Source organism: Cannabis sativa, chromosome 4 (assembly GCF_029168945.1).
Source record: "Cannabis sativa cultivar Pink pepper isolate KNU-18-1 chromosome 4, ASM2916894v1, whole genome shotgun sequence".
NCBI classification, from domain to species: domain Eukaryota; kingdom Viridiplantae; phylum Streptophyta; class Magnoliopsida; order Rosales; family Cannabaceae; genus Cannabis; species Cannabis sativa.
Genome location: NC_083604.1, coordinates 3025301 through 3047999, shown reverse-complemented (window position 1 = coordinate 3047999; position 22699 = coordinate 3025301). Strand labels below are relative to the sequence as shown.

Genomic DNA, 22699 nt, shown 5'->3' with positions numbered 1-22699 from the left:
GAGAAATTCGAAATAATTTACAATATGAAAAACAATGTTCAAACAGTCTATTTTACACGACTATAAAATAAAATAGTCACACGTGCAACACACTGCTTGAACACAATTTTCAGCATGTTAAACTTTTTCGAATTTCTTAAAATTTTGCAGGATGTTTTAAACAACTAGAATTTACATGACCATGAGAAAAAATTTGTCTAAAAAATTATTTCGAATACTAAAACAAAGAGAGATGTATCGGTGTATCATTTTTAAGGAAGTGCATTATAGAATTTCCCAAATATTTATTACCAAAAAACTATTCAATTAAAAATAAAATAAATGAAAAATAAACCGGTGAGTCAAAGAAGAGAAGAACATAACAGAAAATACTAAAAAGTCCATATCCATAACTGTCACTTAAAATATTATTATGTATGTGTATGTATATATGTATCTACCATTCTTTCTTTCTATCTAAATTCTCTCTTGTACCTCACGCAATCCCAATTTTCTCTCTAAAGAAAATCACTTTCTCGCCCCCCAAACACCCCCTTCCAAACCCCAAAACCCCCTCAATCCCTACTTGACTCAAAAAGCTAAAGTCTTTATCATTTTTTTAATATATTTGTATATTTAATCTGTCATTGATGTCGACGGAACCCTCGGGTGACTCCCACGCGCCTCTGCTCCAGCCTCGGCAGTCCGCCGATGATGCGAATTCCGAGCCCATAGCTTCGGCGGCTCGGCCCGCTACGTTAGCGATGCTTCTAGGAAGGGCTACGGGTCGGCGCGGCGCGTCCATGTTGGTGAGGGAAACGGCGGCTAGGGAGCTTGAGGAGCGCCGAGCCGATTGGGGGTACTCGAAGCCGGTGGTGGCTTTGGATGTGATGTGGAACACCGCGTTTGTGGTGGTTTCTGTTGTGATGCTGTTTGTTACTGCTCCTGAAAGCCCTAACACGCCGATCCGTCTATGGATTTGTGGGTATGCTCTACAGTGTGTTGTCCATGTCGTTTTGGTTGGTGTTGAGTATCATAGGAGAAATGTTAGGAGGCGTAGGAATCAGGAATCGCCGGAAATTGGGGATAATTCTGGAAATGATTCTGATGAGGAAGACGAGTATGGTCAGAGGATTTCTGGTCGTTCCAGGTGAGATTTCTTTACGTTTTTGATTGCGAATGTATGGTTTTATTTATATAATTAACTGTAAAATTTGTTTTAGGAATTGGAATTTAGCAAAGTCCTATGCTTTTTTTTGGGGGTTAGATAAAATGATCACTTGTTTCATTTGGGTTTATCTGCCTATACATTAGATGGGATTTCCAAGATCAAGGCACCCGTGTGCCTAATACTCTCTTTTGTGTTAATATGTGGAGAAATGTTATTATGGTTGTTACTGTCAGACTTTTTCTGACAAAAACTTTTTTCTGTTTGACTCACCTATGTTGGAAAATTGGGTAAGAGCAATGAAAAGAAAGAAATGAAAACACATTAGAGACTTTCCGAGGCAGACCTGTCATTGTCTCACTAACCACTTAATGACACCTATGCACTCAGTCCCAGCAGATAGGAAGACCTGTCTTTTTCCAGCTTCTTATGAAACCTAGCATCTGGAATATTTATCATTAACTTTCAATGATAAATATTATGGTCATTAATGAGCTTTTGATTTCGTTGCTTGAGTAGGAATGTCATCTGCGTTTCAGTTTTGCCTTTGAAACTAAGGAGAGTTAGTTTGCTAGAGTTCAGTTCAGGTTTTGTTTACCTTTGCTTTTGTGAGTTCTTCACCATTATTGCTGTTAATTTTCCTGTCTCTACTTACTCTTGATTTAGGTGGGTCAGTAATGATACAAAGCCAACTTGTAATTTTCTTTTGCTCACACATAAATATCCTCACGGAAATGGACCACTTTAGTTGATTATTCTGACCTGTAGAAGATTTAGTGATGTATTTATTTGATTATATTGCTGGGAATATGCTGAATTGAAAGACCTGGTAGCTTCAGAGTTGGTGACAATTGCTTTCATCTGAACTGTAACAGTGTGGAATTAATTGTACAGAAATCTAATAGCATAATAGAAGTGTTTGCATCATAGTAAATGATGCATAGTTTGGTGGTGTGGGTGGGGGAGGAAAGTCACTGATCATTAGCTCAATCTAAACTAAACTTGTCCCAAAACCAAGAATAATAATTAACAGTTTGGTTTGCGAAGGGAAAAAACTAATGAATGATGATACAACAGATTGGAGGATGAAAAAAATCCATTCTTTCTCTTTTAATTCAATTCATTATTATTTCACAATTGCTACACAAAAATGTTGAAATTTTTTTTCACTGTTTTATATTTTCTCCATCTGGCTACATTATAAGGCTAACACTTAATTGTTAAAATGATATGGCATTAATTGCTCAATTTATAATAAGAAGCTGAGGTTAGTGAATGGGATTCCTATTGAAATTTGATAAAATCAAAATGTTAAACCATAAAAAGCCATCATTTCAGCTTCTGTTTCTCTTATTTATACAATCCCTTTAGTTTATTGTATTTTCTGCCACTTTGAACTGGTCTTATACGGCTTACAGTTTGTTACTGTTTTCTATTATGCATGGTTTAGTTTCACAAAGCGTTGTGAATCGGGGAACACAGTAGTGTCATTTCTCTGGTGGCTACTTGGCTTTTATTGGGTAGTCTCTGGCGGTGATGTTCTCCTGCAAAATGCTCCTAGATTGTACTGGTATGGAAAAATCTAATCTTTTTCTTTTCTATAGTTTGTTATTTTGTTATTTACATGCTAAATGAAAATAGTACTCAACACCCTATAAATGTACAATGTATGTGCGTGCATAAGAATCACTTTTCCTTTTTCCACAAAAAAAGCACGGTTTATGACATAGTATTTGAGTTTCCAAATCTCCCTTCCAATACAAGTGTAATTTCATATCTACCCAAGTTTTAACATGAGCTTGCGCGCACTAGCTTTTTTTTTTTTTTTTTTTTTTTTTCTAATCTTTTCTTTGGATATAAGCTAATCTCACCCTTATATTTTAAAGACTAATAACTTTATTGAAACAGATGATATCTTTCCTTCTTTTCTTTGTCAACTAATACATTATCTGCTTAAGGCATTAGAAATATTCCCTGTACTTGTGGTGTGCATGTGTATGTTTTGTTTTGCATGTTTGCACAGTGCATTGAAATTTCTTCAGAAGAGAGCTGCAGGTTTCTGAAATTTCGAATTCTAAAATTGTGCAGGTTGACAGTGGTTTTTCTGGCATTTGATGTCTTCTTTGCCATCTTTTGTGTTGTTTTGGCATGTTTAATCGGCATTGCCCTTTGTTGCTGTTTGCCATGTATTATTGCAATTCTTTATGCCGTTGCTGGGCAGGTATATAGTAAACATGAAATCATTAGTCTACATATTAATATTTTCATATGTAAGATCCTTTCTCTGTAACTTTGGTTTTTGTTCGTTGTTACAAATTAGGAGGGTGCATCAGAAGCAGACCTTAGTATTCTTCCGAAATTCAAGTATCAAGTATCAACTACCGAGGAAAAGCCTTGTGCGGGAGCTGGAAAAATGGTTCCTGTAGGAACAAGCAGCGAATACTTGGCGACTGAACGTATTCTTTTACCTGAGGATGCTGTATGTGTTTTCATTAATACTGCGTACTTTGTTTCTTATTTCTCGTTGTCAATGCTGTTTTACATTTTTTCACCTGAACTTGAAAAATCTACCTACTTTTTATCATACCTTGGAAGAATATAGTAATGAAAGATTTCTATATTGCTTCCCGATTCAATTTAACATCCCACTTCCTAACATTGGCTTTTCCGAGATGGTTTGTTTTTAGTTCAATAATTTGTTTTCTGGTTATTGAACTTGAATGTCAATAGAAGAATAGATCTTATAAATTCCGCTGTTATTTATTTCTTTTCTTAAAATTGATTACATTTGGCATTATATTTTCAGGAGTGCTGTATATGTCTCGTCCCCTATGACGACGGAGAAGATCTCCACGCTCTCCCCTGCAACCATCATTTTCATTCCACGTGTATTGTGAAATGGTTGAAGATGAACGCGACGTGTCCACTCTGCAAATACAACATTCTCAAAGGAAGTGAACAGGTTTAGAGGAATTATATAAAATATAGTGATCTGCCTATATTTGATTTCAGTCTTCCCAAGTGTTTGTTATTATGTACATAAAATGTCAAGGCAGAAAGAAGAGCAACAGCATAGTGCTATTTTTATTGAGTCAACAGATTTCTATTTTAGATGATTTGGAGATCTGTTAGTGCTTGTTTCTGTATATGCTGTTTCATGATTGTGCAAAACTCACTCAGCAATCACTTTGCAGGGCTCCAAAATCATGCTTGTCTTTTTTGTTTTTGTGTAGACAGGAGGAAATGATTGTTTGCAATATTAGCATATTGAACTACTCACTCTCTGTTCTGTAAATGTAGGTATTGATGCCACTACTCTCTCTCTCTCTCTCTCTCTCTCTCTCTCTCTCTCTCTCTCATAAATAGTACACTTTACACTGTTCTTCAATTGGGTGCAAGTGCAACCCTACAAATCCCAACTCAAATTTGTTTCAGTTAACATGATTAAACAAGAATTAGTAAAGGTCTCTTTACCCATGTTACTCTTTAAGCAGGAATAAATAATATTTCTCTTTTAAAGTTTTTTTCTTTGGGAAAAAAAAACAAAGGTGGTCTTTTCTAAATGTTCTAAGTGTTTGGATTTGCAGATATTGGATAATTAAGTACCATTATTGTATTTCTCTCTCTTGATGTTTTTTTGTCTTTGTTTGACATTTTTGAAACATCAAGCAATAATTCCCATCCAAGAAATAATATGAAAGATTAAAGTGATTAAATTACAAATTGTATTTTATTATGTTTATAAATATCTTATATTTTTAATTTTGTATTATATATCAAATGTTCTTTTTTGACGGATTAGCTCTCTTATTTTGTTAAATTTTATTTACAATATAAATACTTAATATTTTCGAGTTCATATATACTATATTTTTTTTCCTTGATGGATTTAACACTTTGTATTTCTGTTACTATATTAGTCTATTAAAACTATTAATGTCAATATGTTAGTGATTTGCTTGTATATTCAATATAAATACTTATTAAATATTTAAAATTAAAAAAAGAAGTAAATAACATTTATTTCTTTAATAACACTAATAAAAAAACAAAATACAATTTACAGATATACCTCTCTTCTAAGTCTTCTTAAACTAGTTTAACTAATACAAACACTATCGAGGTAAAAAAACAACAAACTAATTTTCGGCGAGAGATATATCTATACAAATAGTAGGACATGGTTCATAGTTTTTTTCCCTTTTCCTTTTTTACTTGAAGAAACAAATTAGTACATTTGTAAGCTTTTTTTTTATTATTATTATTTTTTAAAAAAGAACAAATCAATATAAATAATTATTTGAGTTATCAATGTAAACAAAGGGAATGGGGGCCAAGCCTTAGTAGGTCAAGGTGGGGTTTGCCAGTCTCATGTCTATTTCAAGAAACGAAGAGCCAAATTAGAGGGAAAATATACATAGAGACATTTTAATCTTCATAGCAATAGCTACAAAACAATGAAGATATCAATTGTGATTTATGATTATTTTGATGAAGATAAGATAGGATTTGCCCAACTCATCTTAAATGTTTCATGCAATCACTATCTAAGATTTTATGCATGAGGAATTTAGCTAAAAATTCAAATGATTATAATCAAAATAAATTGTATAGGGAAAGCACTACAAAAAAAAAGTTAAAAATATCATTACAAACCAATTTTCTATTGGGTAAATTACCAACCTATGTTACATTAAACTTCAAAGAAATCAATAAGCAAAGCATCCCACAATTACATTAAACTTAAATACTTGTTCTCTACACTATATTCCAAATTCTAGTTCTTCTATTGTCAAATCATTCTTCTAAGTTCATGTTTATACACACCTACCCAAAGTGTTAAAAATGGAGCTAAGAAAATGTGTGAAAACCCTTTCAGATGCTAACTAACTGAAAGAACTCGCGCCAAATCGGTATGCAGTCCATGGCCACCCTAAACCAAAAAAAGAAGAAGAAGAAGAAGAATCAGTGTTAATAACAATACATACTTACTCAACCAACTTTATATCTTTTTGGTTTTGAGTTAAATGAAAGGTGGAATTGTTCTTTAGGTGTTTCTTAAAACATTCTTCACACCATTATCTGAAAACCAAGTTAGCTAACTTGTTGAATCGTTTACAAGATAATGGAACAAACTTAGAAGAAAGTAAATTATGTAAGATTATCCGCAAAGGTTTTTTCCACCTTTCATTCTTTATGTTCACCATTATTATAACAGTGAACATAATTCGAATAAAAACCACTTGGGTAGAATTCGCTTCCAAAAACTAGCTTGAGGGGAGGAGGCTATTATTAATCAACCAATCCCATAATTGATCAATGTTGGCTCTTAACAGTACATTTTCCTTTGGAGCCGACATCAATGATGGCCCATGATTTTTTTCACTCCCAAAAGCCGACATCCATGACAACTCACTCTACGATAGCTTACTCTACAGTAGCTTATTCTGGGCCTAATCCACAGGTCGCCCTTACGCGATTCGGTCTCACTTGAGAGTGCATGGCTCTGATACCATTCGATACAACCACTTGGGTAGAACTCACTCCCGAAAGCTAGTTTAAGAAAGGAGAGTGCCCAAATGGTTATATACCACTAACCAATCTCATCCTTAGTTAATGTCCATTTGAGAGTAATAATTTTGATACCATAAGATACAACCACTACCACTTAGGTAGAATTTACTCCCAAAAGCTAGCTTGAGGAAGATGGGTTACTAAGTAGTTATTTACTACTAACTAATCCTATACTTAGTCAATATGGGATACTAATAGCTCCCATAAAAAACACAACACACAAATCCATTTAACACATGGTTGGTGATTCTTAAACAAACTTATAAACCTTGACAGTCAAACATAAAACAAAAGATGGAACACGCACCTTGCAAACCACTATGTGCGCCACGGGAATCCCTTGATTCCCAAATCTTGCTAAAAGAGAAAGATCGCCGATAAGGTCCAAGACCTTATGGCGACAAGGTTCATCGTGGAAACGAAGTGGAGGGTTCAACCAACCTTTACTAGCACTGTAAAATGTAAGAAAGAAAAAATAAGTTTAACAGAAAATCAGTTGTTGACCAAACTAAGAATTAGGCCTGCATGGATGTCTAAGAACTTTCATTCCACCAAATTAAAAATTTAACATCAGTCAGTCCCAGCTCAATACAAAATAGATAATATCTGTTTTAGTTCAAACCAAGCTAAAGCCTAAGAGTTTCATCATCAAAATCATATTTAGTAAGGAAATAAGACTCTTTGGTTATGCTTTTGAAAAATGTTTTAAATCAAGAAATAGATATCTTCTTATTGCTTTCTAAGAGCTAATTAAGAAAACATTTATCCAAGAAGTAGAACTGAAGTAAGATAGCTAGTTTCTAGTCCAGCATTGACATTAAAATCTTAAAAAGAGAAAAAAACAATGAAGCTTCTGACCTACAAACAATTGCATTTTCTAGTCCACCACCTTTGATGAGTCCTAATTCGTACATTTTCTCCACCTGTAGCAAATTCCCATCATAATTTAGCATTAGCAGACACCACCAATCTTGAAAGGAAATCCCAATTTATTGTAAAATTTGTATAGGCAGGCATAGATATGTGGTCTTGCTAATAAGCAACATTAATAAGAGTGAGACTAGTTTTAATGAACAATGGACAAAACATGCAAAGTGCATAGATCATGATTTGATTTGATTTTATTATGTTAGACAAAGCATACTTGAGTTGGTTCCTAAACAAGTACCAAACTCATAAAACAAACAAATAGATAATCATAAGAAGAGTAATCTAATGATGGGAGATATGTTAGAAGTGACCTCTTCATAAATACAAAAAGTTCTTGATGAAGCTATTTGGTTGGAGTAATAAGAGTTATCGAAAGGAACCGACGACAAGCACTGGGATCCAATAGCAGGGGCCTGCAAGGTGTTGTTGAAGCTTCATTAAATGAAGCTAAGTAATTCTTTCAATTCAACTCAATTTTATCAAGTATTACTAAATTTTCAACCAATTCTCAAAATAATGCAATTCCAAATGAAGTGATTTCAGTCCAACTCAACTGAAAAGGTTTGGGAAATAAGATTCTGTTCAATATGTCAATTCAAATAACATTAGTTTAAGGAGATTTAGAAGCTAATAATCAAAGTTTTAAATCCAATAATCACATGTAATACCTGGGGAAAGTCAATCCCACAAGTGATGGAAACTTTTGGAGATGGAAATGCAGCCACAAAAGAACCTTTCTTCCGAATTCGAATCGGTTTATTTACATGTGCTGCCATCTTTTCATAACTATTCCCACACTCATCTGTTGCCATCTTCAAACCAACCTCTTCTATTGCTTCCACCCACTCACTTGCTGATCCATCAAAAATTGGAACCTGCAATACAATGACTCACTCACTTGTGGCTAATTTTACTGACCATAAATTGTCTTGCTTACCCAAAAACCTTATTCAAGCTCCTTGTTCATGAAGCTAGACATCTCTGGGTTTTACATTCAATAAAACAAAGCAAAAATCTGTGCTTTATCCAATGATTTAATGAAGGGGTGGCAAGAAAAATTATGCAAATATAAATTTGAAAAGTTCATGTGACAATGACACTAAAAACATTTTTTTAACACGAGAACTTCCCAGGTCACTTATCCTAGTATTACTCTCGCCCAAACACGTTTAACTCCAGAGTTCTGATGGAATCCGGTGCATTAGTGCTGGTATGATCGCACCCACAATGACACTAAAAACATTAATTTACCTTATAACACGCTAATACAATATGAACACGATACGAGATTTTGTAAGTTTGACACTGAATCAGAATTTTATGCAAACTGTGTTGGTGTTCATGTTTTATAAATTTTTCGTGTCAAGATTCATGTTTGTGTTGAAAAATTTTCAACTCGACACGCCAACACGAATTGCGAAAAAATAATTTGGTTAGGAAAAGCCAAAAATGTTTGATTACTGAGCTGTCTCTCTTTTTTTTTTTTTTTGTTAGACAAATTTTTGAAGGTTCGAACCTCAACGTGGTGATCATCTCCTACAGGTTCCGAATTCGCTATCTCAATTCGACAATTATCGACTCCCATGGCTTCCAAAGCCGAAAGCAAGTGTTCGATGGTTGAAATTCTATAACCATCTTTGCATAGCGTGGTGCACAGAGGCGATTCTGTGGCGTAATCGATCGTAGCAGGAATTACATTTGATCGGAAATCGAAATATCTCCCTTCTCCGGCGAACCCCGGCCATATTTTCACTGTCGAAACTTTACCGGAGTGTAGAGCTTTCCCCGTTCTTTCTATATAACCTGCCAGAGTTTGCTGAAATCTACCGGTCTGTACTCAAATCAATCACAAAATTAAACCACTTACATGTATACACACGCATATATATATATATATATAGAGAGTGAGAGAGAGAGAGAGAGAGAGTACCGATTTCCATGAAATGAATTTGGAGGACTTGAGAACATTGAAAGCACTGGAAAGAGTCATATCAATGAGAAATGGCGGCGGCTAGTTTTCACTCAGTCGGTGGTTTCTTACATAAACAGGTTAAGACCCAAAACGACGTCGTTTTAGCATTGTTTTACACTATCCAACAGTCCAAGACCGAACCTTTTTCGCTTCAATGTACAGTTTCCTTGTCCGTACTATCAAGTAATAACGAAGAAGAACCAACCTCGAATCTTCCTTTTTAGGGTTTATGCGAATTATTTATGCCTTGGTTACCACCTCAGTCCAGACCATTCTTCTCCGAACTCGTTGAGTTGATTCAAAAGCGAAACTTGCCTAAAGGTAAGGCCTTTCACGGTAGACTCATTAGAAACGGTCAAGCTTCTTCTTGCTTATATATAGCGAATTGTATCGTCAATCTTTATGCTAAATGCGGGGACTTGGTCAAAGCTAGAATCGTTTTCGATCGAATTCCATGCAGAGACGTAGTTTCATGGAATTGCCTCATCAATGGCTGTTCTCAACTGGGTTCTTCTTCTTCATTGGGTGTGGTGATGGAGCTTTTGAAGGGTATGATGGTGGAGAATGTATTGCCTAATGCACACACTTTCGCCGGAGTTTTCTCCGGCGGTTTGGATGTTACAGGTGGCCGGCAAGCTCAAGCGGTTGCGTTTAAGATTGGGTGTTTTGGGGATGTGTTTGTTGGTAGTTCGCTTTTGAATTTGTACTGCAAATCGAGTATTGTTTCGGATGCCCGAAAGGTGTTTGATGAAATGTCTGAGAGAAATTTAGTGTCTTTTGCTGCTATGATTTCTGGGTATGCTTCTCAAAGAATGGCGAAAGAGGCTTTGGAGCTTTTCGGGTTGGTGCGGATTGAGGAAGATGAGAGTGGGAATGAGTTTATTTTCACTAGTGTTCTTAGTGGTTTGACAGTTCCTGAACTATTGGATACTGGTAAGAAAATTCATTGTCTTGCTTTGAAATATGGGTTGTTGTGTTTTTCTGCTGTGGGAAATGCTATTGTTACAATGTATTCGAAATGTGGTAGTTCAGATAATGCACTTCAAATGTTTACACTTTTTGATGATAAGAACTCCATTACATGGTCAGCAATGGTGACTGGTCTTGCTCAAAGTGGTGACTTTGAAAAGGCTTTGAAGCTTTTTTCAAGTATGCATTTTGCTGGGATTAGTCCTAGTGAGTTTACCTTTGTTGGGGTGATTAATGCTTGTAGTGATCTTAGTGCAATTGAAGAAGGGAAACAAATCCATGGCTATTCACTTAAGCTGGGATTTGAGTCTCAAATGTATGTGATGACAGCTTTGGTAGATATGTATGCTAAATGTTCTAGCATTAGTGATGCTCGAAAGGGATTTGATTATTTACTAGAACCTGATATTGTTCTTTGGACTTCTATGATTGGAGGGTATGTTACTAATGGTGATAATGAAGCTGCTTTGAATTTGTATTGTAGAATGCAGATGGAGGGTATTATGCCTAATGAGCTAACTATGGCTAGTGTTTTGAAAGCTTGTTCAAGCTTAGCTGCTTTGGAACAAGGAAAGCAAATCCATGGCCGGACGATTAAGTACGGACTTGGTCTCGAAATACCAGTAGGAAGTGCTCTTTCTACCATGTATGCAAAGTGTGGTAGTTTGGAAGATGGTAACAAGGTGTTTAGGAGGATGGTTACAAAAGATATCATATCTTGGAATGCTATGATATCTGGGCTTTCTCACAATGGCCATGGTAATGAAGCTCTTCAACTCTTTGAAGAGATGTTATATGAAGGCACAAAACCAGACTATATCACATTTGTGAATGTGTTATCAGCTTGCAGCCACATGGGGTTGGTGGATAGGGGCTGGTCTTACTTCAACATGATGTTCGACAAGTTTGGCTTAGTACCGAAAGTTGAGCACTATGCTTGTATGGTTGACATCCTGAGCCGCGCTGGAAAACTTAAAGAAGCTAAAGAGTTTATAGAGTCAGCCACAATTGATCATGGCATGTGTTTATGGCGAATTTTGCTAAGCGCTTGTAGAAATTATCGAGATTTTGAGCTGGGAGCCTATGCTGGAGAGAAGCTAATGGAGTTAGGATCACAAGAATCATCAGCTTATGTTCTTTTGTCAAGTGTATATGCTTCTTTGGGTAGAAAAGAAGACGTTGAACGGGTTCGAAGATTGATGAAATTACGAGGTGTTAGTAAAGAGCCTGGTTGCAGCTGGATTGAGTTGAAGAGTAGAGTTCATGTGTTTGTTGTTGGTGATGAGTTGCATCCACAGATTGGAGATATACGTGCCGAGATACGAAGGCTATGGAAGCACATTATGGATGAAGAAGACTGTCTCCCTACATTTGAACTAGCTTCTGCATATTCTTTTGCTGTTTAAGTGATCAAAGCTCATTTTGTGGGAAGTATATACATTGATCTATTCTAACAATTTTGATTCAATGAAATATGAGAAAAGAAAACAAAAATAATGATTGAATGCAGATATAATCACCTGCAATTCTTGTTAAGTGAGATATCATGTTTTTTTTTATTACTAAGTGAGATATCATGTTGTTGATGATATGTCTAGCAAAATACACCTCCAAAGAACACAAGGACATGTGGTGTGTTAAGCTGAAGTTTAGTAAGTGCAAGCTTGGGTTTGAGTGTGAGTGGAGTGCCCATATCAATATTTTTTTTTATAACTACTAGTAGGATAAGTAGTGATGAAAATTTGACCTGTTGGGACGGGTAATAGGGCGGAGATTACTCGCCTTAATGGGTAATGGAGTGGGGTGCAATTTTATATACTTGACGTGAGTTTGAGATAGAGTTAGAGTGATACTGAGATAGAGTTAGAGTGATACTACCTACATAAAATTTGACTCAAATATATACCACTTCAAATCTGCAAGGCTCTAACACTTACATCAAACATAACTACATTAGATTATCTTTAACTATTAGTGTCATGATTTGAAATGTATTTTCATATATTTATAACATTAATAAAAAAGTACAAAAGCAAGAAGTCAAAGTGAATACAATATTAAGTTCACAATTACTATTTGGGAGTAATGAAAACAAATGAGTGGTAATAGAAATTTTTTTGATATGCATTATAAAAATTAATAAAATTATTATCATTTATTTACTTTTTAAAAAACTTAATTTTCCTATTATTTTATAACACTAGTATAAAGCTATTGTTAAAGGTGCTTCCTTTGGTCATTGTTTATGGTTGGGTTGAAACAAAAAAAGGCACTAGAATACTTAGCACTATTATGAAATATTATAAATAATCACTAACGGTTTATATACTCCACCTTATAGTGGTGTTGGACTCTGTTAATTACTAGTGTGCTTAATAAAAATATATCTATTCTATATAAAGTGTATCTATATAACTGAAATTCTTGGTTTATGAGAAATTCAGGGTGACTTTTTATTTTTATTTAATAAAATAATAAAATATTATTTATATATAATAAAATAATAATAAAACAAATCCAAATAATAACAAACAAATCTAAAACAACCTCCTTTTTTTGCGATTGAGGAAGGGGAAAAAATTCTTACAATTGAAAATTTCATCAATTATAAACGCGATTGAGGGAGGAAGATAAAAAATTTCTACGACCGAAATGTTGAGGGAGGAAGATAAAAAATTTCTACGACTGAAATGTTGAGAATTTCAGCAATTGAATGCGATTGAGGGAGGAAGATAAAATATTTCTACTATTTGGAGAAAAGGAGAGTACTTTTATAATACATAAATATTATGCGGTGGGTTTGACTTTGATTTTTGTTTCTTCTTTTGGCATATGTCATATGATATTTCTCTTCATAATTTTATTTTTGTGATTGATTTATTAATTTTTTTAATAGTTTTAAGTCTTCTGCAAAAGTTTTAGTCTTTTTCCATATTCAAATTGTGGTTTTGAAAGAAATTTAAGAATAGTCACGGAAATTCGAAGAAAAACATTTATTTCTTTCACTAATTTTTTTAGGTTGTGAAAAGTGTAAGCATGGCTTAAGAAACCCATTTGAGAATAGTAATATACTACTTTTAATAAGAGATATTTTTGGTGGGTTTCTCTTAAATTTTGATAGTCAATCTTTTCACCCAACATGTTATTGCTTAAATTCTACTGTATTTAAATTAAAGTTGGAAGAGAAACAAAAAAAAATACGATTTTTTCCATTTATTTTTAGTTGCGCACTATTTTCATAAATATATGTGTATATATATAATTATGTATGTACCTATATGTGTTTGTATGAATATCTATGGTGTTACTTGATAAACTATAAAACTATCAATTTGAATGTGCAGGCAGGCAAAAGATGTTGTAAAAGATCTCAAAAGAAGGTTACAACATAAGAACTCAAAAGTTCATACTCTCTTTGACGGTAAACCTAGCTTGAATTTCCAAATCCCTTCGTTTCATTATGTTATTGAATAATCTGTTGGTTTTTATGTGTATTCTACCAGAAACCAGAATCAAAAATCTTTTTCTTTTTCCGATATTTTCTAACCATGGTTTATTGGATTAATTTGGGTTCTTACGTCCACTTCCAAATTGCTGAGAGCAATATATTAGCACTAACAGTGCTCAATTTATGTTGTGGGATTCCCTTAATATCGAATTTTATTATGTGGCAATGGGTGATGAACTCTCTCACATAGTGTTGCTCTATCGCCATTAAGGTGAGTTATACAATGACCTTTATTTATTAAGACACTATTTTTATTTTTATTTAAGGAAATATTCAACTAGGTTTACATTGCATAATTATTTTTTTTAAAGGTGCCTTTATTTAAAGTGCAATACTATGAAATGGATCTTATGGAGACTTTTTGGTGTTCCTTTTGGCCTCTCTGAGTTTGGTTGCTCAAGAAAATTGGTAATTAATTGAAGTATATAGGCTCTCAAGTTACATTTATGGATATGCTTTGTTTATGTATGTAATGAAGTACTAGCAGCACTCTACTCTCACCCTATTTTATGTGCCCCTTGCTCGATGTATGAAATATTATTATTATTAGAATATTAACTCTTAAGTCTTTATTACTCGTGTCAAGTAATGAGAGGACTGTAAATTGTAAAAGATAGTCAGAAAGAGAGCATTATTCTCATTTCTCTATGATCATGTTGAATCCTTTTGCGAAAAATCATAATCTAATATATATTAAAGTACTAACCTTTTTTACCTCCATGCTAAGTTATGGGAGAGAAGGAGAGTACTTTTATAATACATAAATATATATATATGTGTGTATATAAGTACACATGCTTAATTATCATACTGGCTTTGTATAGTTCGTCAACGATTCTCCGTCATTAGATATTTCAGTTGGCCAAATTAAGGATAATACTGGCTTGTTAAATGATTTTGCTCCTAACCCTTTTTTGCTCTTGAAAACACAATTAAACATGATCGAATAAATGAACTGTTATCTCATTAATTTTCATTCATACTTGAATTCTTACTCATTCTTTTGAATCATTGAATTTTTTCTATGGAGAAGGTTGGGAAGTATACATAACCTTTTAACTTTGTAAGCCATGAAATATTGATCAAATGAATCATGATGTACATGTATATTTTTTTCTTCGAGGAAGTTGTCTTATATATGTTAGCATTTATTATTAGAATATTTTATTTATGGAAATTATTTTCTAATTAAGGAAATGATTTTCTATTTAAGGAAATAAATAAATAATTGATTTTCTGTTAAATGAATATTTTATATTCATTGAATCTGGACAAAATCAATTATGTAATATTCTATATATGGTCAGATTTCTATATTCATTACCTGATTTGATTTCCTGAATTAATTGTCAAAATATTCTCGACAATTAATGTATGCTAGACATCGATGGAGTATCTCACCTATAACATAGGTCTCTTGGCCCCCGAGCTCTCACTCATTCTGCTCATAACAAAGAAATCCATCTAAAGAGAGTCGAGAGAAGCGAGGAAGCCCGATTACCCACATCAACCAGCTTCTCGTTGCATCAAAGCTTACGTGGGCTCAAGCCCAAGAATCAATGGCTTCGAGGTATTTCGATCCTTAAATTATACATATATATGATTTATTAATTCCGCACTTTATTCATAATCATGTATGTTTTAGTCTATATAAATGTCTAACAAACTTGGTATCGTAGCGTTTTATCTCTCTCGTTTTGATCAGATTTCGAGTTTCATATATATATATACACACGTATATACACTCGATATTCATATATATTTATATATTTATGTATGATTATATATATTTCATATTGGATTGATAATTTTATGTGATATATATTATATATACATAAAGTTTTAAGTTTCGTTCTTCGTTAAGAAAAAAAAAAAATATATATATATATACATTTATATATATATATTTTGGGTGTATATTTTAAATCTTTATTGTAATATCACATTAATATAAAATTATAGAGTGATTTCGTGCATGAAAAAGATTTGAATAAACATCAAAATCTGGAAATTTTTTTTTGAAGAACACCTTTGACCCAACTCATCTTCATCGAATTAAAAATCGACTTTTACGTGTTTATGCATAAAATCCACATGATCTCTTTATTTTTTCATTTGGATCATTTCTGGATTAAAACACGTAATTTGGTCGCAAAATTTTCTTCACTGACGGTTTGTCGGTCCGTCATTTTGACCCACGTAAAAACGGTCAAAATGACCCTAAGGTCGTCAAGACGACCAAACGACGAAACAAGCCGAAACGACATGTCGCTTTTAAGTTTTTTTGGTCATTGCCGTTTACTAAAACGACATGTCGTTGTTCCCTTGTGAAAAACGACGTGTCGTTTTTTCAAGTATCGTCATTGCCGTTGCTGCTTAAACGACATGTCGTTTTTCGCCTTTCAAGCAGCCAGATTCATAAAATGACATGTCGTTTTCCTTCATGGAAAACGACGTGTCGCTTTTTCGTGTGAGCAACTTTTCATTTTAGTAAAAACGACGTGTCGTTTTTCATATAGCTGAAAACGACGTGTCGTTTTTCAGGGCAGATTTTTCAAAAAAAAAAAAAAAAAAAAAGGAAAATTAAGAAAAATTTAAGAAAATTCAAATTTTATTATTTTGATTTATTTTGGAATTTTATTTTATTTCCTTATTTTTATTGATTTAGTCAATTAAATTACATTTGTTTAAACTTTCCATTCTTATTTAACATATATCTTCATATATTATATGTTATTTAGTAATAAGTTATTATGGAAAGTTTTTAACTTGGTAAATTAATTACATGCTTTATTTTTACATGTAATTACAATAATTGTGATATTTTAAGAATGTCAATAATTAATTATTCTACAATTAAGTGCGCAATTATTATATTTATTTACCAATTAAGTAATTTATTGATTAAATTAATTGATAATCTGCCATTAAGTATATTTTGTAATGTTACATTTAATTCATTTCATATAATTAATTGTACTTAATTTGTATATTTACCTTATTTATACAAATTAATTATTAGTGCAAATATTTAAGATATTATATGGTCATAAATGCATAATTAATTATATATTATGGAATTAAGCATTTAATTTATTATCATACAATAATTGTATTAATTTGTATTTATTTGGCAAACTTTTTTTTAATACAATTAATTTTGATTTGTATGATTTAAATGCTATACATAAATTCCTTTTATAAGCAGTATATATTTAAACATTCAAACATTAAGATAGGTTGAATATTTTATATAAGACATTAAGTTTCATAAAACTTCATAAAATTATTCATAAAATATTCATAAAACTTCCTAAAATGAATAAAATATGAATAAAATGTAAGTAATTTTGTGGTTGACATAAGAAAACATGAATTTGGGACAAATGCTCATATCTAGAATCTGCTTTTAATGATCTTTCTGGACGACCTACACTAGTGAGCATTAATCTCAAATGATTGTCTACTATGTTAATAACGAAATTACTTTTTGTGCAGAGCCCAATACCTAATGTCATATGGAACCATATAATTTTATATAATTGTGAGTAGCCACAAGATCCTTATTTGTATAAAATTATACATTAATTAAAATTCACCTTAATGGACATAACTTGTAATTAATTATATAAAGATAATAATTTTATTCTACGTGGATTTTATTATATTTGTATAATTAATTAGGATAATATGTTAAATTAAATTTTCTTAATTTACTCTACAGGAGTTATGGGATTTAATTTTAATAAGGTTATCACAAATTTAATTAAAGATAGATAATAAACCTTCATTTTCCAAAACTAATTGTTTAATTAAATCTATCATAAAGTTCATCTAATTTTATTAAATTTAAAATTTAGCCCACAGTGCTATTTTGGATTTAGTAAAATTTTAATCTTCATTTATACTTTGGTGTCTAAGGAACTACATAATTTTAAATAATTAAAGGAGGAAACAAGATCCTTAATTATATAAAATTATATACATTAAGTGGATCAAGATCACATAATGGACATGAATTATGTGAACATAATAATCTTACCCTACGTGGCTTTTATTATATTTACATAATTAATATGTTAAATTAAATTCTCTTAATTTATCCCACAGAAATTATGTAGATTTAATTTAATAATTTTATCATAAAGTATAATATTTTGAAACATTTATAAATAATTAAGTGTTTCATACCTTTCATCGAGATAGAAATATTAAACTTTGTGTTTTTCATAAATCGTGTAAATCTATCATAATCTACATCTAAATCTAATCTTATTAAATTAAAAATTTAGCCCACAGTAATTTTTGTTTAATAAGATTTCATATGTAAGCATGTTTATTCATTGGTAAAAACATGATTCATTTAAACCTCAAAACTATCTATGTAATTTTATTACATCACTATTCATAAATTTCTTCCATACTTTCAAGAGAAATTTCCAAAAATTTATTCTGATAACTTAATCTAAAATGTACAGTTTTTACTGTATAATTAAGAAAAATAAATCACACTTTATTATCACCAATAAATTTTAATTTATTGTGTATGAATTCATTCTAATATAGTTAATGTGATTATTAACACATAAAGTGATTATTTTAGATTGTTATTCCACATTCATAATTTCTTGCAAGGTTTACAAATAAACTCTAAGAAAGTCAAGAATCGTGAGCAAATCTTATCCACAGACAAGATAAGTTGTCACATTTAAGTTTAAGAACAAGCAATATAAGTTAGGGCTTTGCTTTAAAATTGGCAAAGACTCTTTATGTTCCAAGATTCTATTGGAAACTTGATTTAGACATAATACTTAGCAGGTCTTTACTACAAATGATGTCACTCATAAAGATATGCAAGTTCAATCTCGACAATAAGAAATGTGTTATTAATAAGAATTCTTCTACATTATACACTAAAGATTATGGAACATATCTCCATAAATAGAATAAATGTTAGTAAATGGGGATATTCATTACACTTGATTTTACTAACTTTATTTAGAACTGTGTGAATTTCATTAAGAATATGTATTCCAATAAGTCAAAATTCCAGGCATACTAGAATTCTATCATATTAAAAATCATACAAGTCAATTAATTTTTAAGACATGGACTCAAATTTTGCATCTCCTTTTTAACGATTACTCACATAAATAATTTTTTCTACAAAAAAAGCATAGATTTATATGTTTCAAAGACATTTAAATCTTAAGTAGAGAAATGGTGCATTTGCATATTAAGATAGTGAGATCAAATATAAAATGGAGAATACTACATTAAAATTCGTGAGTATGGATAAACTCCCAGTCTATTTGTAAAGTTTCTTTAAAAGCATGGATTCATTGCCCGATACATATGCTGTACACCGAAATTATACAGGTACGTATTTAAGAAACTAAGTTTTTTTTGGACATGGGGTGGAGCCTACATAGCAACCTCCAATCTTTCTTAAATCTTTGTCTATTGATACTCAACAATGGGGTGTACATATCGAATCGTGTTCTAACCAAAGTTGTTTCTCAAATATATTTTTCAGTTGATAAGGTTGAAAACCGACTTGATGACATGTACACATTTTATAAATACCCATATATAGTTAGAGTACAATTGTCAAAGAAAAGATCTGGGCCCTAAACAATAAATGAACATATTTCATTTGAAAAGCTATAAGGTTTAAGGGTTACATATTTTATTATCCATCTCACAACACTAGAATTGTGGAATTAAGAATTGACTTGATCAAATGAGTGATCAATCTAGGAACCTAGTTTCCGAGAAAGATCATTCATATTTTCTCAAACTTCCACTCAAGTATTAGATTAATTATGATTTAGTACAACAACCCTTAAGGTTAATGGTTATTGATAATTCATAACTAATCATTAATAGTCTACAAGTCATTGATAAAATTTAATAAGTTATGTTATTTAGTAATTGCTTATAATTTCTAAATAACATGCATATTGAACCATTTGCTCTTTTAAGAGTTTGTTGGTCCATCCTTAAGATGACTTATTAGAACAATAAGATCAATGTTTTCTAAAGTTGATTACATTTTGTACAATAAGAGTTCAACTACAATGTTAAGTTGAGACACAAATTAAATTATAGGATGATAAAGAATTGAAGTTGTAGTACAATATGCCATGAATGAAGATATAAATATCTTAATTAGCAATAAAGTTTATCTTTAGTAAAGTTGCCAATGGGGTGGAGAACATTAATTAAGCATAAATTTTTTTCACCAATAATATTCATTAGGCAACATTGAGAAACATAAAGATATAAAAGAATATTCGTTGCTAAAAAATTCATTTTGAACTAAGAATCAATAACATAGGAGATTTACATTCTCGCTTGTTTTTATAAAAGATTCTATTACAGACCTTGGCATTTGTTGTTCGTTTTAATTCATTAATCAATTCCAAACAAGAACTGTATGAGAAGGTATATAGCCGCCATAAAGATTTTCCTCCAATAAGTGGTGAACATATGCAAGCTTAAAGTGTTCACTTATAGATTAAAACAAACATCTCACAAATTGGTATTATATCATCTTTTCCTTTATGTTTGAAAAGAGAATTATGGAAATAATTATATACCAAGGTTACAGCGGGAGTAATATTTGTTTTATACGTAGACAATATGTTACTTGCAAATGATGATAAAAGTTTTCTATATAAGTTGAAATAATTCATATCTCAAATTATTATTTTGAGATAAGAAATATAAATAATATATATAATTTTAATTAATTGTAGAGAGTAGCTACAACATCTTCGATTAAATAAAATTATGTATTATTCATCCGATATAACTTTTATCTTTAAGCAGATAAATTCACCTCGAACCAAAGATTCAAAAATGGTCTCGGAATGAGAATAAATTAAGAACATTCATTTGTTCTATTTTAGAAGCCTAATGTATGCCTAAGAGTCCGAATAAGACTTTGCATTACATTTGTTTCAGTGATCGTTAAGTAATCGTATCAACTAAAGTTAAGACCACTTTATTCTTCATACAAAGTGATGAGGTGTCTTTAAGATACTAAAAATTATAATCATACATATTTGTTAAGATGAATTGACCATCTGGAAATATAGTTAACCAATTAGATTCTAACATACTTCACTGGTTGTATTTATTCACGTAAGTCAATATTTTATTACAACCTTAAGATTACCAGTAAGTTATATTGTGGAGAATCTTGATTGTTATTTCCACTATAGAAGTCACATTCATTTATTTGTTTCGAGGATACATCTCGTATGATGTATTATAGAGTTTCATAGTAGGCCTCAGAGTCTGCATCATGCTTTCATTAGGCCATTAAGAAAATTTTGCGATAAATTCAGCCACAATATTTATGGCTAATAACTCTAAGAGTACCGGTCGAAGCTAGCATATCGACATTAAGTATTTAGCCATAAAAGGCGTGATAAGTGGTCATTAATCACGCAAACTGAATTGGGTGATCGCATAGATCCTTGACTAAAGGCATGTCGCAACACAAATTCAAGGATCATAAAGTAAATATGGGATTCAGTTAACCCATATGCAGTTTTTTTATTTGTACAACTAAAAATTATTTTATGAAACTCTAATTTCGATATTTTCTCATATTTATGTGCACCTTAATTTCATCCGAGAAAATTATCGTAAGAGGACTCCGAATAAACATAAGTTGTGGTTTATTCGCTTAAGTACATTGCCACATAAAGTACATTGTTATATAGTAAATGTATTGTAATACATGGAAGATAATACTCGATTCATAATGAGGACATGTCGCTATGATTCGTATGTTTATTATATAACGAGGAACGTCAGTTTGAATATTTTAGTTTAAATGCTGACCAAGTGGGAGAATATTAGAATATTTTATTTATGGAAATTATTTTCTAATTAAGGAAATGATTTTCTATTTAAGGAAATAAATAAATAATTGATTTTCTGTTAAATGAATATTTTATATTCATTGAATCTGGACAAAATCAATTATGTAATATTCTATATATGGTCAGATTTCTATATTCATTACCTGATTTGATTTCCTGAATTAATTGTCAAAATATTCCGACAATTAATGTGGCGCTGACACCGATGGAGTATCTCACCTATAAATATAGGGTCTCGGCTCCCGAGCCTCACTCATTCGTTCATAATAAAGAAAATCCATCTAAAGAGAGTCGAGAGCGAGGAAGCCCGATTACCCACATCAACCAGCTTCGCCCCTGCATCAAAGCTTATGGGCTCGAAGCTCAAGAATCAATGGCTGGAGGTATTTCGATCCTTAAATTATAGTGCATATATGATTTATTAATTCCGCACTTTATTCATAATCATGTATGTTTTAGTCTATATAAATGTCTAACATTTATTATATACTAATAAGTTTTGTGTGATTATGTGATTAGGTTTTTTTATGAGATATAAAGTAGTTTGGTTTTTGATTGTATGCGTTTAGAGCCCGAATTCGTTGATTCTGAAAATTCTAATCTCCATATCCTTTGTGTTTTATGTTGCAAGATTATGATAAATGTGTATATAGAATTCTAATAGATTGTATTTTAGGAACGATATGGTAAGTATTAAGGAG

At 31.7% G+C, this 22699-nt stretch overlaps 3 protein-coding genes and 1 pseudogene across 4 annotated transcripts; 2 read left to right on the top strand and 2 right to left on the bottom strand.

Annotated features, from left to right (window-relative positions):
- Nucleotides 1-393: 393 nt before the first annotated feature.
- Nucleotides 394-4422, top strand: LOC115711923 (E3 ubiquitin protein ligase RIE1). Its single transcript, XM_030640118.2, has 5 exons — nt 394-1129; nt 2598-2717; nt 3236-3368; nt 3468-3626; nt 3954-4422. Exons 1-5 carry the CDS (start codon nt 630-632, stop codon nt 4113-4115), a joined length of 1074 nt encoding a protein of 357 aa, XP_030495978.2. The 5' UTR covers nt 394-629; the 3' UTR covers nt 4116-4422.
- Nucleotides 4423-5716: 1294 nt separating this feature from the next.
- LOC115714336 (probable UDP-3-O-acyl-N-acetylglucosamine deacetylase 1, mitochondrial) lies at nt 5717-9722 on the bottom strand. Of its 2 annotated transcripts, XM_030643002.2 has the most exons (7): nt 9582-9722; nt 9168-9482; nt 8320-8526; nt 7963-8064; nt 7580-7644; nt 7029-7173; nt 5717-6080 (listed from the first exon to the last, which is right to left on the bottom strand). In XM_030643002.2, the coding sequence occupies exons 1-7, from the start codon at nt 9639-9641 to the stop codon at nt 6030-6032; spliced, it is 945 nt and encodes a 314-aa protein (XP_030498862.2). In that variant the 5' UTR covers nt 9642-9722; the 3' UTR covers nt 5717-6029. The 2 variants fall into 2 exon arrangements, with proteins under 2 accessions (XP_030498862.2, XP_030498863.2); XM_030643003.2 differs by lacking the exon at nt 7029-7173.
- LOC133037514 (5S ribosomal RNA) lies at nt 8760-8869 on the bottom strand (annotated as a pseudogene).
- A 143-nt stretch (nt 9723-9865) lies between the features above and the next one.
- Nucleotides 9866-12108, top strand: LOC115714335 (pentatricopeptide repeat-containing protein At2g33680-like). The gene has a single exon (XM_030643001.2). The coding sequence runs from the start codon at nt 9866-9868 to the stop codon at nt 11996-11998; it is 2133 nt and encodes a 710-aa protein (XP_030498861.2). The 3' UTR covers nt 11999-12108.
- The last annotated feature ends 10591 nt before the right edge of the window (nt 12109-22699 follow it).

Bases quoted from the DNA above. Each gene is read 5' to 3' on its own strand.
- LOC115711923 (XM_030640118.2), top strand. From the start codon at position 630: ATGTCGACGGAACCCTCGGGTGACTCCCACGCGCCTCTGCTCCAGCCT. The intron at 1,130-2,597 runs GTGAGATTTCTT...TGCATGGTTTAG, and splicing joins AGGATTTCTGGTCGTTCCAG to TTTCACAAAGCGTTGTGAAT. The intron at 3,627-3,953 runs GTATGTGTTTTC...TTATATTTTCAG, and splicing joins TTCTTTTACCTGAGGATGCT to GAGTGCTGTATATGTCTCGT.
- LOC115714336 (XM_030643002.2), bottom strand. From the start codon at position 9,641: ATGACTCTTTCCAGTGCTTTCAATGTTCTCAAGTCCTCCAAATTCATT. The intron at 7,645-7,962 runs GTCACTTCTAAC...AATTTGCTACAG, and splicing joins CTTTTTGTATTTATGAAGAG to GTGGAGAAAATGTACGAATT. The intron at 7,174-7,579 runs GTCAGAAGCTTC...TACATTTTACAG, and splicing joins GAAAATGCAATTGTTTGTAG to TGCTAGTAAAGGTTGGTTGA.
- LOC115714335 (XM_030643001.2), top strand. From the start codon at position 9,866: ATGCCTTGGTTACCACCTCAGTCCAGACCATTCTTCTCCGAACTCGTT.